Below are 13,711 nucleotides of genomic sequence, written 5' to 3' on the forward strand. Positions count from 1 at the left end.
TACAACCTAGGCATGTGCCCTGACTGGGAATTGAACCTGTGACCCTTTGATTCGCAAGCCAGCACTCAGTCCACTGAGCCACACCACCAAGGGCTAAACACTTTTAAAAACAATTTTTATAACTCAATTACAGTTGACATTCAATGTTATATTGGCTTAGGTGTGTGGAGGGTGCTCACTTCTGCTGGGTATCTGCAAGGTAAGAATGGGCAGGGAGCGAGGGAGAGAAGGTATGAAGGTCTCGGTGAGGACAAGCTGGTCACTCTGGGACGCAGGCTTCCAGGCAGCGTGGAGAGCCTGCCTGTGTGAGGTTTGCGATCACTCTGGTAAAAACAGCGCAATCGGCCTGGCTACAGAATTTCTCTGGCTGTGGGAAGCTGCCAGGCGCAGAGAAGAGTTGGGTCTCTCTGAGGCCTAAGGCTTTGCTAGACAAGTAAGACGGAAGGAGAGAGGAGTGCGAGGGGGTGGAGTGCAGATTCTAACTGGGATGAGGACAGAGGAGTGGACAGCAGCCATGCAGAGAATGACAGAAGGGTCGCTGCAGTTCTGGGCAGCTGGGGAGGAGGCGTATTGCCACACCAGAGGAAGTGGGCCAGAGGGAGGGAAGGAGGTGGCCAGAGGCAGATGCGTGGAAATAGGATTGTGTCACCCTGAAGTGACGATGGAGCATCACTGTTGTGAAGACAAAGTTCAGGATGTGCCAAGGGTGTGGGAAGCTGAGGCAGAGCTGTGGTCAGGGGCCAGGAGGCCAGTTCCTCAGGGCATGCTTCTCATGTGCTTAGAGGCCCCGAGGGTGGTGACAGGAAATAGCAGGGGGCAGGGGGCCAGTAAGGAAGGCACTGAAGTCTTCATGAGACATGTTTACCTCCCTCTGGGTCAAGGCTTCTGGGACACGGCAATGTCACCAGTGCCTGGCACACAGTAGGCAAGTGGTAAAACACGCAGAAAAGAATGAAAGAACGTACGCCTACTGTGTCATCTGACCTTGAGCCTGGACAGTTGAGGACACTGAGGCCAGGCTTCCCCAGACTGTCTATGCACTTGTGCGTCTCAGCAGGGGCAGGGTTTTCGGGTGTGGACGCATGCTGAGTCCCTCCCACTGGCCCCTGCAGCCTCCCCCAGCACTGTCTCCTCAGCTCAGACCCCTCAGTCTCCAGCTGTGGGGGGGCTCCCTCAAATCTGGCTGCCACACTGCTCCTTCCAGGCTCCAAATGTCCCTCTGCAGAAGGGAGACCAGGATGGTCTCAGGACAGTTGGGCTTCTCATGCTCAGCCACTAACTCTCCTCAGCATCTCTGGTGTCCACCCTCTTCCCTTCTCCCCTAGGCCCGCAGGCCCACCCTGGGCCCAGACGCCCTAGGGCTCGCTGCCCACCTGGTGTGGGCCTGCTTGCCCTCCACGATCCACACAGAGGGCGCCTCCCTCCTTCTCTGCCCAGCTGTCCAACTCTGCACATGGAGCCCTGGTTGTCTGCATCCTGCCTGCCTGCCGGAGCGGACCCGAGACCACTGGGAGCAGAGGTCAGGTCCAGGCCATCCATGTCCCCAGAACCCAGCAGAGGGCACTGGTGTCTGCAGCAACACATGTGAGGCAGGGTCTGCGTGCGGACCAGGCGGGGAGCTGGAGACTTTATTCTCAGTGGACCTGTACATTGTACACTGGGGGCTGGCAGGGCTCTGGGAGGCCTCCTCACAATACCTGTCTTGTCCCTGAGGCCAGAGGGGATGCAGGGCCCTGTTCCCAGATGCCCACTGTTTGCTCGCCCCCTTGTCCCGTGCCAGGCCACAGCTGGTGGGCGCTCAGGGCCGGTCACAGGGGGCTGGGCCCTTCCTCCGCTCTCGGCTCAGCAGTGTCACCAGCTTGGCCTTGAAACCTGCTTGAGTACCATGGCGGCCAGTGACTGCAGCCTCGTCACCATTGTCACCAAGCTCCATCTCCAGCAGCCGCCTGTACTGAGCCTCCATGCTGCTGTCATGGGCTGGGCTGGGCCAGCCCAGGTCCTCGCTGTTGTGGTAGATGGGACTGTCTGGGGGACTGTAGGCGCTGGGGCCCTCCTTCACAGGGGCCCTCAAGTCGGGCGGTGTGGGGCTGGCTTCCAGCGCACACAGATTCTCGTAGAGGTGCTCTGAGGGGACAAGGGGCCCGCTGGCCCGCTTGCACACGGCAGCGTACAGCACGGTCTCCACAGGCAGCGGGGGCAGGCTCTGTGGCCCGTGCTCGGCCAGGCGCGCCCGACGGGAGCTGCAAGGCTCAGGCCCCAGCGGCAACTCCTGCAGCTCCCCCGGGGGGTCCAGGGAGGGTAGGGAGGTGGCCCGAGGCAGAGGGCAGGGCCGGGGCCCCACAAGCTCGGGCAGCTGCTCCCTCTGGCGAGCGATGGCTGCAGCCACAATCCCGCACAGGTCTCGAGCTTGGGGGCTGCTGAAGGCGAAGAGGCCCTCTCCTGAGTCACAGCGGCGACCAGCTTCGAAGGAGAACACATCCTGGTCATAGACGACACGGGTGAGTCAGCGGCCAAGGGGTCCCCTGCTTCCCAGCGTCTTCTGGAGCCCCAAGGGCAGGCCCAGTGCCTCACCTTGTCAGAACCGAACTTGCGTAGGAAGTGGTAGGGCCAGGTGTAGAGGGCCTGTGGGCTGGCCGGCTCACTCAGCTGGATGGCATCTTGGCTCAACAGGAGGACATAGGACCCCTTCAGCTGGCAGCGGGTAGCTGCCTCTGTCCTCTGCACCATCACCGGAAACTTGTCCACTGCAAGCAGAGGGCGAGGCCACCATGGTCTCCCAGAGGTCCCAGCCCTGGGTGTGGTGGCACTGAGGCTTGCCCTACACATCCCGACTCACCTTCCTGCAAGGAGGAGTAGATGGAGTTCTCTTCCATGGGGACCAGGCCCCGCTTGGGAGCCTCTGCCTCCCCTGCTCCGGTGGTACAATCCCCTGTGGCCTGGGGAATGAGGTCAAGGTCACAGATGAGAGCCCCCCCCCCCCTCTTCCTGCATCCTTTTTGTGGGGAGAGATGTCATCTGGGAACTCTGACAAGCAAGTGCATCTGGGGATGGGGTAGCAGTGCCAGCTCTGTCCCGACACTCTGCACAGCCCTGGGTACCCCTTTGAGCCTGTCCTGCCCTGCAACCCCTACCCTCCTTCCCCGGGGTGTGCTGAGAGCTGTAGTAAAGCAGGGACACACAGGGAGGGCTCCTCACCCTTTACTTGGCCAGGGACCAGGCCAGCCCATGTGTGTCCCCATATAGCTTGGAGCAGTGAAGGGGCAGGAGCTTCAGGGTAGGACTAGTCAACCGGCCACCCACTCCTGAATCCACGTCAGCCCTTCCTGCCCAGAGCGCTCTCAGGCCCTTCAGCCAACGCTCAGCACCTCTACCACCACTGCCCTGGCCCACGGGAGCATGGCCAGGGCCAAACCAGCAGCTTCCTCACTGGTCTCTTTTCTCCTGTCGATTTCTGTTTTTTCTTTTCTTTTTTAAAAAAGTTTTAAAAACCTGGCTGGTGTAGCTCAGTGGATTGAGTGCAGGCCCATGAACCAGAGTTGCTGGTTCGATTCCCAGTCAGGGCACATGCCTGGGTTGCAGGCCAGGTCCCCAGTGAGGAGTGCAGGAGAGGCAACCACACACTGATGTGTCTCTCCCTCTCTCCTTCTCTTCCTCCCTCTCTAAAAATAAATAAATAAAATCTTAAAAAAAATTTTAAATAAAAAATTAAATACACAATGTAAAATTGACTATTTTAAAGTGTACAATCCAATGATTTTTTAAGTTAAGTCACAAGAATGTGCAGCTATCACCTTTAACTAGTTCCAGAACTGTCCATCTCTCCACGTGGAAACCTGGACCCCAGCTCCACTCCCTCCTGCCTCCAGCCCCGGGGGACACCAGCCTGCTTCCCGTTGCTGTGGGTTCGCCTACTCTGGGTATGTCACGGAAGTGGAACCCTACACTAGGTGGCCTTTTATGGCCGGTGTCTCTCACTTGGCGCGGTGTATCCGCAGCGCATTTGCGGTGCAGCACAGCATCTCAGCACCACGTTCCTTTCCAGACCGGATAACGCCTCACGACGTGGATAGACCACCTCTGCCTATCTGTAGTTAGCTCTCAGACCCTCGCACTGTTTGGCCCTCTGGGCTGTTGGAAACTGCTCCGAATGCCCCTGCACTATTTTGTTCAAACGCGTGTTTCAGTTCTCCCGAGATTGCTGGATCGCATGGCAACTCTCCCTCGGACCGAGGAGCTTCCAGACTCACTCACTTTTCGTCCATCACAGACCTGGCCGAGCTTGAGGACTCAGCCCCGTAGCTCCAACCGCAAAGACCTCACCTCTCCGAATAAAACCCCAGCTCCACCTGTGGCCCACGGTGGTTTCCAGCCTCCCGCTCCCAATCCTCCCATCTCGGCCTCCTCCTGGGCCCCGCCCACTCCTTGCCCTCCAGCCAATCCAAACCGCTCCCTGCTTGGCCCGGGCGGGCGGGGGAGGGGGGGCGGTGGCCTTTGTTCACTGCTCCTTCCCCTCTGTTCAGGACTCCTGGGGCCGCAGTGTCCGAAGCTCGCCCCTCAGTTGTGTGCCTGCTGGGTTGTCCTTGAGGACTCGGGCCTGCTGACCCCTCCTGAGAGGCCTTCTTGGGCCATTCCGCCTAACGTGCCCTGGTTCATCCCTGGTCCCACCCAGCCTCTCATTTTCTCCGTAGCACGTATGGCCATCCAAGATCTGTTCTGTGGTTTCTGGGCTGCGCCTCAGGCTCCCAGGTGCGTAGCAGGCGCTCGCTGAGTGGCGGGAGGTGAGTGTGGAATGAACTAGGCAGTACCCCTCGATGCCCTGCCCGCTCGCCCTGTACTCACCCGGAAGGCCAGCTGGCAGATGGGGCCCATCCATGCCTGGCGGTGCTGTGCGGCCAGCAGGTGGCTTCGCTCGGTGGTGGTGAGCAGGAAGGCCCCAGTGTCCCGGGGGCAGCTCTCACAGTCGACTGGCAGCACTGACACACAGTCAGCCAGGCGGATGACCCGCGGCTCTCCCCGGCGGTTCGGACCTGCTGGCCGGTCACTCGCTGGCCCCAGGCCGCCATCCCGGACCTCCCAGCTCTCCAGCCGTGCCACACCTGATGGGCCCCCTGCATACAGAAGACCCCACACCTTCCGCCAGGACTTCTGTGGGAGATGAGGATGGGGGTGAAGACACTCACTGCAGCGGGGCTCAGCAGGTGCCACTCAGCACTCACTCTTGGCCGCCAAGTCCAACCTCTGCCACTCCCAGCCTCGCAGGGCCTTGGAGGAGGCCCCCCACAGCCAGCCCAGCAGGGGCAAGAGCACCCCCCCCCTCTCCTGACTGGCACCCCCATGAATGCTGGTGTCCTGGGCTCCTGGGCTCTCAAAAGGTCAGGACGTGAGGTTGGGGCTTCCACTGGATGATGTCTGTGAAGGACTCAGTGGCTGGAACAGACCACCTGACACTGCTGTTATGTTGGTGCCCCTTCCCACCAAAGGTCACTTGGGCCACAGGACTAGGGCTGTGGTGGGAGGGAGGCCTTATTCTCTCTATGGCAAGAAAGGAAACATGCAAATAGCGTCAAGCAAAGGAAACAGATGGTTTATCTGCCTGAGCAGCAGCTGCAGCTAAGCCTCGGGGGTGCAGGGCTGGCCACCCAGGAGAAGCAGACCCCCCCATCATGTCCCATGACAAGCAGGGAGGGGCTGGGCCTCTTCTGCGGAGCTGGGCTCCGAGAGAGGCTCCCCCAGCTCAGCCGCTGGCCCTCCGCGGGTGGAAGGCTGTTCCGTGCACTGGCCTTCCAGCTTGGCTCTGCCCTGGGGTTTGGGTCCTTGGACCCTCCCAACTTACAGCTTCCCCATCCCTGAGGCTGGGCTCCCCAAGGTGCATGGAAGCTCAGCTCGCCTGCCCAGGCTGAGGATGGGGCTCTGTCCCACCCCCGCACCTGAGTTAGGTGCCCCCTCCAATTCCCATCCTCATTTTCCCAGGGGGGCTGTCTGAGGCTGGGGTGCAGGCCCAGCAGTTACCCTGGGCAGCCAGGGTCCCCACCTTGCCAAACTTGACGTGTTGCTGGTAGAGGACGCCGTCCTTGACGGGGGTCTCTGGAGGCTCCATGGCTGCAGTGGGCCCCTGGGCCACCACCCTGAGGTCCTGAGGAGACTGGCGACAGGCCGAGGGGAACTCCTCACACTTCCCCTTCTGGCCACTTCCCCTCCCTCTGTCCAGAGAGGCAGCTGTGTGGCTGGGGGAGGGGAGCCCCTTCTTTAGTAGCAGAGTTAGGAGAGGAGGTGGGGGCATCCCCTATTTCTTTAGGGCTCCTGCTGGCCAAGGTGCCTACCCAGGCCTGAGGGGCCTCAGACCATCTGAGGGCAGGTGACCGGCGCCTGCACCTGGGCCAGGTGGGTGTGAGCATCTGACCTGCAGGCTGGCTCCTCAGTCCCAGACTCTGACCCTTCCTGTTTCCTCCAGGGGTCGGCTGGGCACCCAGGGGCCTGGCATCCTCACAGCCAGACTGGCAAACTACTTGATTTCCAACTTGCAGCTCTGGTCGGTGGCTTGTTCTTACCTCAAAGTATTTTCAACACCCACTTGCTCTCTCCATCCTCACAGCCCCGCCCAGGGCCAGCCTGTGCATCTCCCCTGGGAACCGCTGCTGTGCCCTGCTGCGCCTGGACCCACCGTCCTCTCTGCTTCCTAAACGTTTCGTGGCTCTCCACTGCTCCTGAGTCTAGCCTGGGCTCCTCAGCCCAGTACTCAGGGTGTTGAGTCCTGACCCCCAGCTCAAGCCCTCCAAATCACTTCTCACAAGGGCACTCCCCCGGCACCAGTGGCTTCTTCCTGGGGGAGGCAGCCCCGTCCCTGTGAGAGTGCATGGCATACCCAAAGTGGGTCCCCGGAGACTCACAGGCTCTTTTTAAGCTCTGCTTCTTGCCAGGGGCCCATTTTTCTTGCCTCACCTGGCTGGAGACCAGTGTCACGACTCTGCAGTTTGGAAACAGATCTGAATTCTAGAACCAGACTCATGTTACCCACTCAGTACCACCATTGGAACGAAATGTGTAAACAGGCGGAGGAATACGGTTCGGGGGTCACGTATGGAGGGTGTAGTTTCTCGGGCAGGAAATCCTTTCCGAGGGCCTCCTGCACCTGGCTTTGTGCCCAACATGGACCAGATGGGGCCAAGCTGTGGCCTCACACCAGACCTTTGCATGCTACCACTTCAAAGATGAGGAAATCAAGGCTCAGGAACATGAAGTAACCTTCCCCAGGCCACACACCAAGTAACAAACACGGCTTGAGCAACTGCTGTCCTGCCAGGATAAGAATGTGGCCTCACACATGGTGCACCTGGCATGGAGGGGCCACCGGCGGGCTGGTCCTCTGTCCACCCCCTGCCAGAGGTTGAAATGCCCAGCCCACTCGCCAACGTGCTTGTGACTGCCGCCCACATTCATCACATGAGGTCTCTCCCCCATGCACCCGTGAGAGACCCAGCAGAGCCAGGCCCAGAACGTGCCGGGGGCACCTGTGGCCTCAGTGCCAGTCCTGTGTCAGCTGCTGCCCCTCGGCCAATACAGCAGAGGGTTCCCCACCAGGAGCAAGGGGTCTGAGGCAGGAAGCTGCCTCCCAAAGGGCCCCAGGAATGTCACGCTGCTAATGAGAGAGAGGCTGGGGTATGGCTGGAGGTTATGACAGTGAACCAGAGGGACCAAAAATTTTGATCAAAGGTTTTCTTGTCTACTGAGGGGGTGCCTCAAGTACAACTACAGCTGACTCCGGGGGGGGGGTCCCCAGCTAGGTGCCTCCTTCCACAACTGAGGTGGTTGGGTAGGGGAGATGCCCAGGCCCTGCCTCAGAAGGACTCTGGAGGTCAGAGGGTGAGGCTGCCAGGAAGAAGGGCAGGCAAGGTAAAGGCCAGAGGCAGGACTAGGGCTGAGACTCAAGAAACTTCTGCTTTAATGGGGAGAGGGGAGCAAGGTCATTAATCCCAGGGGTACCGAGGGCAGGCAGCCAGGCTCAGCCTGGCCCAGCCCAGGCCAGCTGGGCCGAGGACGCTAGCTTCTTGTCCAGAAGGCTGATGTATACAGGTAGCTGGCGCCCAGGGATGGCGGCCTCCAGGAGAAGAGGGACAGCAAGTGGCTAGAAGTCCATGGAGCTGTGGGCCAGGTAGTCCTTGCGACCAATGTTGCTGACCTGCTTGGTCTGCATCGCCTCGAGTTTGGGACAGTTGGTGATCCGATGGCCCAGGCCCCCACAGAAGGCACAGCCACGCTCTCCTGGGGCACAGGGTGCAGGGAAATAGGGGTCAGCGTGGCAACAGGGGTGGGCCCCGTGCTTCAGACCTTACCCCCCACCCCGCCCCGTCCTTTGATGGGCAGTGTGGACTGGTTTCATGGTGAGCCTGCCCCACCCCCGTGGGACGCCTGCCTCCCACTGCGCAGTCACCTCTGATGTCCAGCATGGACTCGTCCCCACAGTGCAGCACTTGCAGCACGGGCGGCACCTTCTGCTTGGCCTCCAGGAGCAGGGCTTTGAGGTCCATCAGCACTGACTCGTCTACGGGCACAGCGGGAACCATCAGGTCCAACCCTGGGCCCTATAACCAGGACCTGGAGGACTCAGGGATGGGTGAGGTGGCCCAGGCAGCAGACTCACCACAGGCCTTGTTGATGAAGGTGGTGGCGATGCCTGTGTTTCCTGAGCGTCCAGTGCGCCCGATTCTGTGCACTGCGGGGAGAGGAAACAGCCTCTGGCCCACTGCCCCAGCCTAGGGCCCAGCCCGCACCCCCACCCCACGAGCTCCCACCGTAGTTCTCAATCTCCTCAGGCATGTCGTAATTGATGACGTGCTGGATGGCAGGAAAGTCCAGGCCCTTGGAGGCCACGTCTGTGGCCACTAGGACATCTTTCTTGCCCTCTCGGAATGCCTCGATGGCCTTGGTCCGCTCCTCCTGGTCTAGGGAGGGTCAGGCAGGAGATGTCAGCGTGACAGTGGGCGTTTGGGAGTAGTGGCCAGCCAGGCAGGCACAGGATTAGAAGAGGGGCTGCTACAGCAGCAGAGCCTATGCCCACGCATGCACCACCAACCTTTGCCCCCATGGATGGCCACCGCCTCAACCCCCTTGAGCAGCAGGTACTCATGGATGGCGTCCACATCTGCCTTCTTCTCGGCAAAGATGAGCACCTGTCCAGACAGGCCAACCGGTTGCAGGGACTGCCTCTGCCTGGCATCCCTAACCGTCCCCAGTGTGCCCCCTCAACCACCCCTCCCCGCATCCTGAGGGTCCCAGGCCAGCCTGGCCAGGGGGCACTCACGGGCGGGGGTGTCTTCTGCAGGCACTCAAGCAGGTATACCATCTTGGCCTCTTCCTTCACATATTCCACCTCCTACCACCACAGGGGCCATGTCAGGTGGCCCTGAGGACAGGCTCACCAGCCATGGTCACACTCACAGTCCCGGCCAGGAGGTGATCACAAGTCTCTTGCCACCAAGGGCTGGGGTTTTGAATGAAATTTCCAGTGCCCCTAAGGTGGACCACCCACCTGGCTCCCATCAGCTTCAAGGGCCCTCACTGGCCCGCCCTCTGTGGTGAGCCAGCCCACTAGGACCCACATACCTGTATGACGTCCAGGCTGGCAGCCCCGGCTCGCCCCACGTTGATCGTGACGGGCTTCACCAGGGCACTCTTGGCGAAGTTCTGTATCTTCTTAGGCATGGTGGCACTGAAGAGAAGGGTCTGGCGCTGGCCCTGAGGAAGGTGAGAGCTGGGGCTGAGGGCACGCAGGGGCTGGGACAGCGGTTGGGCAGCCCTAAAGGTGGTAGGAGTGCCCCAGCCAGGTAGGGATAAGCACCTTAAAGTAGGAGAATATGGTGCGGATGTCGCCCTCGAAGCCCATATCAATCATGCGGTCAGCCTCGTCTAGGGCCAGGTAGCGACAGATATCTAGGCTGACCATCTTCTTCTGCAGGAGATCCATGAGGCGCCCAGGGGTGGCCACCATCATGTGCACACCACTGGGGACCAGAGAGGGGCCTGGGGTTAGGGCCACCTGCTCAGCCCCACCTAAAGGCCAACACTGAGACTTCTGCCCTCTGGCCTCCTTCCTGTCTCCTTTCCATCACCCCTTGCCTTGCCCTACGCTCAGCAGTCTCTCCTGGGGCGGGCTGCAGCCTTCTCCACTAGTGTTCTCTGCCCTCCAAAGCTTTTCCCCACCGTGTGGTCACCTCTGCCTGGCAAGCCCTTCCCCCTTCTCCCAGGTCACTTCCCTTGCCCCGGGAGGGGGCTGTGCTGAGTCTGCAGACAGGCCTCAGTCGGCACTCCCCCATCTCCCTCTGCAGGCCTGGAAGGGCTCACTGTCCCAGTCTGCTGAATTCAACTATTCTGTGTTCACACCTTCCCTGAGACTGGGAATGCCTCTCAAACAGTCAGGGATGACCTGACCATGACCCTAGACAGCTGCTGGTGTTTGCTGAGGACTGCTACGGCAAAGGCATGGGCCTAGCCCTGCCCAAGTACCCCACACACTAAATGACTGTAGCCTTCTGGGACACCCTGGGCCCCCACCTCTGTGTCTTCTGCCTGGAATGCCCCAATTCCCTGACCTCCCTGACACCTCTGTTCCATCTGCTGTGTCCCCACAGCCCCTCACCACACCCTTGTGTCCCACCCAAGCAACCTCTTCATGAGACTGGGGACTTCTCTGAACTAGGCCTCTGCCAGGGTCTGCAGAGTAGCTAAAGCAAAGGCTCCGTCAGCTTATCCAGGGGCTTTGGGGAAGCCCTGGGGCAAGGGGCTTTTATGCTCACTGCCGGATGGTCTCCATCTGCTCTTTGACAGACATGCCCCCGATGCACAGCGCACAGCGCAGGAGCGGTGAGCTGTCCTCCTGCAGCAGGCGGCAGTAGTACTCCAGGATGCCGTGGGTCTGCCGGGCCAGCTCGCGCTGCAGAAACAGGGGCAGGGGCTGGTACCAGGCAGGGGACAGTCTCCTCTGTGCCCTGCCCTGCAGGCCAGCCTGTCTTACCGAGGGGCAGATGATGAGTCCGTAGGGCCCTTCACGCTTGGAGAAAGGTAACCTCTTCTCTTGTTCCAGGCAGAACATGATGACCGGCAAAGTGAACACCAGCGTCTTGCCTGAGCCCGTGAAGGCGATGCCTATCATGTCGCGGCCGGACAGACTGTCAGCAGAGGCCAGGCCTGTGGTCAGGCTTGGAGGAGTGCACACCAGGACCACCCCCTGCCTGGCCGCCCTCCTTGGGCCCAGGGGGCACACTCACATGGTGGGGATGCCCTGGATCTGAATAGGTGTTGGGTGGTGGATGCCCTTCTTCTTCAGGCCTCTCAGGATGGCTACGGAAGACAACCCTGACATCATCCACGTGTCTCCCAGGTCCTTTATCAGGCCCCAAAACTTGTAAAAATGCCACTGTTTCCCACAAGTTACAAGTGATGAAACTGAAGCCCCCAAAAAAGGGAGAGAGGAAGAGAAAGACTGACAGGCCTGTTCAAAGCCCCTGGGGTTCACATCCATGTCTAAGGCCAGCCCCACCTGCCAGTGAAGGTCCCCAAAGGCACAGAACAGTGAATACACTCAGCTGGCACAACTGACAAAGGAGCCTAAAGAACCCCCTCCTCAAAACCCCTCCCCATCCCCATTACCTACGCTGTACCTGCGGAGCACAGTGGGGGTGGGGACCCAACCTCACAGGTGTCTGACTGTCAAAGCCTGGTGCCTCTCCCATGCCTCACGCACCGGCAGGAAATTTCATTTCCTTGAAGCTCTTGATGGGCGGTGGTATACCGTCTCCTTCCACCAGGATGTGGTACTTCTTCCGCACTCGCTCGTGCCGCTCTTCCGACATGCTCAGGACATACCGTGGAGGTGTCCAACTGTGAGCGGGTGGCAGGGGTCAAGGGAGGCCTTGGGCATGGCTGGCTTTGGCACGTCCTTGCTGATCTCCAGCCACAAACCATTTACTCTAAGTAAGGTTAACTGCTTTTCCACGGCCTATAAAGGCATACCTGGTTTTGATCGGATCATCGTATGTGATGCCCTTAGCCATCTCCTTCACAGACATCAGGGCTGCGAAGAGAGATGCGGCTCAGGGCTGGCTTCTGCCTCTCTGACGCCAGGCCCCTTGAGATACAACATGACTGGGGCTGGGGGAAGAGGTTCTGTCGGCCACCTCCCTACCAGCGCTACAACCATACCTCGGCCCTCAGCCACACTCTCCAGGATCTTCTCCTCTTCCTTCAGCTGCTTTTCCTTGGCAGACTCCTTGCGGGCTGAGAAAAAAAGGCAGACAATGTCAGAGAGACGCCAGAGCAATGCACCAAGCCGAGCCTCCCACCGCTGCTGATCCCACCTTCGGCCTTCTCTTTGAGGTGCTGGTGCTGATCCAGGAGGCTGACGTTGGACTGAGGGCCCAGCGGGATGTCGTCTTCATCTCCCCGGTGGTCACTGCCACTGTCCTGCTGCTCCTCCTCGGCAGCTCCCTTGCGTCTTCTCTGCAGCAGCTTCTGGAGCTGGGGTTCCACCAGGGTTCCTCAGAGCCGAGCCCAACAAAGAGTGGGGCTCGGGATAGCGCCCGGGATCCTTTCCGGAGCTGCCGAGCTGCTCCACCCCTCCTATTAGGTCTCCAGTGCCTCGTGTGCCTGGGGGTCACGCTCCCGTGTACTGACACCTCACCGTCCCCCCGCATCCCATGCGAAACCCTGGCCCCTACCCTCATTTCTCCCGCGACCCCGGTCCCTCACCAGCAGCTGCCGGCGCTGTCGCAAAGGCACATAGGGCACATAGTCGTCGTCGTCTTCATCCTCCGCCTCGGAGCGGCTCCCTGCGGCAGTCGCCTCGTCCGCACGAGCCCGCTGCAGAGACACAAGAGTCAAGCCCACCACCCCTCCTCGTCTTCACTGCGACTCGCCACCCGCGCGGACCCCAGCTTTGCGCCCACCTTCCGCTCAGGTTCTGACTCCATCCTTTCCTGTACGCAAGCGCCCCACGGCTAAAAAAAAAAAAAACAACCACACACAAAACCCCGCCTTACCTCTGAGATCCAACCAGATGTGAAGGAGCTGCCCGTCGGCGCCTAGCAACGACCTCTGAAGGCCGGATCGCGCCGAGGGACAAACTTCATCCGAACTTCCGTCCGGCGGCGCAGTGTTAAGGCCTTCTGTGTGGCCACGCCGCTGACGCCCGGGCTGAAGGCGAAAGCGTCAAGCAGAGCATTGTGGGATGCTGGAGAATAGGAGCATGCGCTAAACGTTCAAACCAAGCCCGGTGGCGGGGCAGGCACCCCAGTGAAGACCGCGGATCCCGCCTGGTACTTAGGGCCGCTCCCAGCGTGACGTCATCCCCCGCGCGCCTCGTCGGCGGACACTGCGCCCTCTAGTGGCCGGGGAGCTCCGGGACCCCGCCTGTCGATATTCCTGCCTGGGTCTCCATCCCCGCAGGGCCGAGGGGGCAGGGTGCGGTTTGTGGAATGAATGACTCAAGCATTGCCGCTCTGACTCGCGTTCTCCTCAGTGAGACACGTTCAGAGTAGGGAGGGGTAAATAAAATGCTGCTGACGGTAGTTTTGAACCGAAGATCTGTACGTACATATGTGGGTAAGCGATTATGACTGTAAATGCTGTGACAGAGTTCAAAGGGAACCCGAGAAGGCTTCCAGGAGGCGTGGAATCTCAGAGCAGGGAGCCGGGAGGAGAGGGAGAAAGGCCTCCAGTG

The 13,711-nt window shown here is 60.3% G+C and overlaps 2 protein-coding genes across 3 annotated transcripts; both read right to left on the bottom strand.

Annotated features, from left to right (window-relative positions):
* Window positions 1–1,595: 1,595 nt before the first annotated feature.
* On the bottom strand, window positions 1,596–6,646 carry DOK3 (docking protein 3). Of its 2 annotated transcripts, none has more exons than XM_037064500.1 (5): window positions 6,032–6,646; window positions 4,840–5,145; window positions 2,837–2,936; window positions 2,572–2,744; window positions 1,596–2,479 (listed from the first exon to the last, which is right to left on the bottom strand). In XM_037064500.1, the coding sequence occupies exons 1-5, from the start codon at window positions 6,278–6,280 to the stop codon at window positions 1,799–1,801; spliced, it is 1,509 nt and encodes a 502-aa protein (XP_036920395.1). In that variant the 5' UTR covers window positions 6,281–6,646; the 3' UTR covers window positions 1,596–1,798. The 2 variants fall into 2 exon arrangements, with proteins under 2 accessions (XP_036920395.1, XP_036920396.1); XM_037064501.1 differs by having other exon boundaries at window positions 1,978–2,460.
* A 1,266-nt stretch (window positions 6,647–7,912) lies between these two features.
* DDX41 (DEAD-box helicase 41) lies at window positions 7,913–12,997 on the bottom strand. The gene is made up of 17 exons (XM_037064498.1): window positions 12,939–12,997; window positions 12,742–12,852; window positions 12,351–12,510; window positions 12,196–12,270; window positions 12,007–12,067; window positions 11,738–11,874; window positions 11,262–11,334; window positions 11,009–11,162; window positions 10,791–10,927; window positions 9,836–9,998; window positions 9,601–9,732; window positions 9,299–9,370; window positions 9,071–9,167; window positions 8,790–8,939; window positions 8,639–8,710; window positions 8,429–8,539; window positions 7,913–8,259 (listed from the first exon to the last, which is right to left on the bottom strand). The coding sequence occupies exons 1-17, from the start codon at window positions 12,960–12,962 to the stop codon at window positions 8,123–8,125; spliced, it is 1,866 nt and encodes a 621-aa protein (XP_036920393.1). The 5' UTR covers window positions 12,963–12,997; the 3' UTR covers window positions 7,913–8,122.
* Between the last annotated feature and the right edge of the window lie 714 nt (window positions 12,998–13,711).

Source organism: Sturnira hondurensis, unplaced genomic scaffold (genome assembly GCF_014824575.4).
Source record: "Sturnira hondurensis isolate 20B ecotype Veracruz unplaced genomic scaffold, ASM1482457v3 Scaffold0015262, whole genome shotgun sequence".
Taxonomy (NCBI): Eukaryota; Metazoa; Chordata; class Mammalia; order Chiroptera; family Phyllostomidae; genus Sturnira; species Sturnira hondurensis.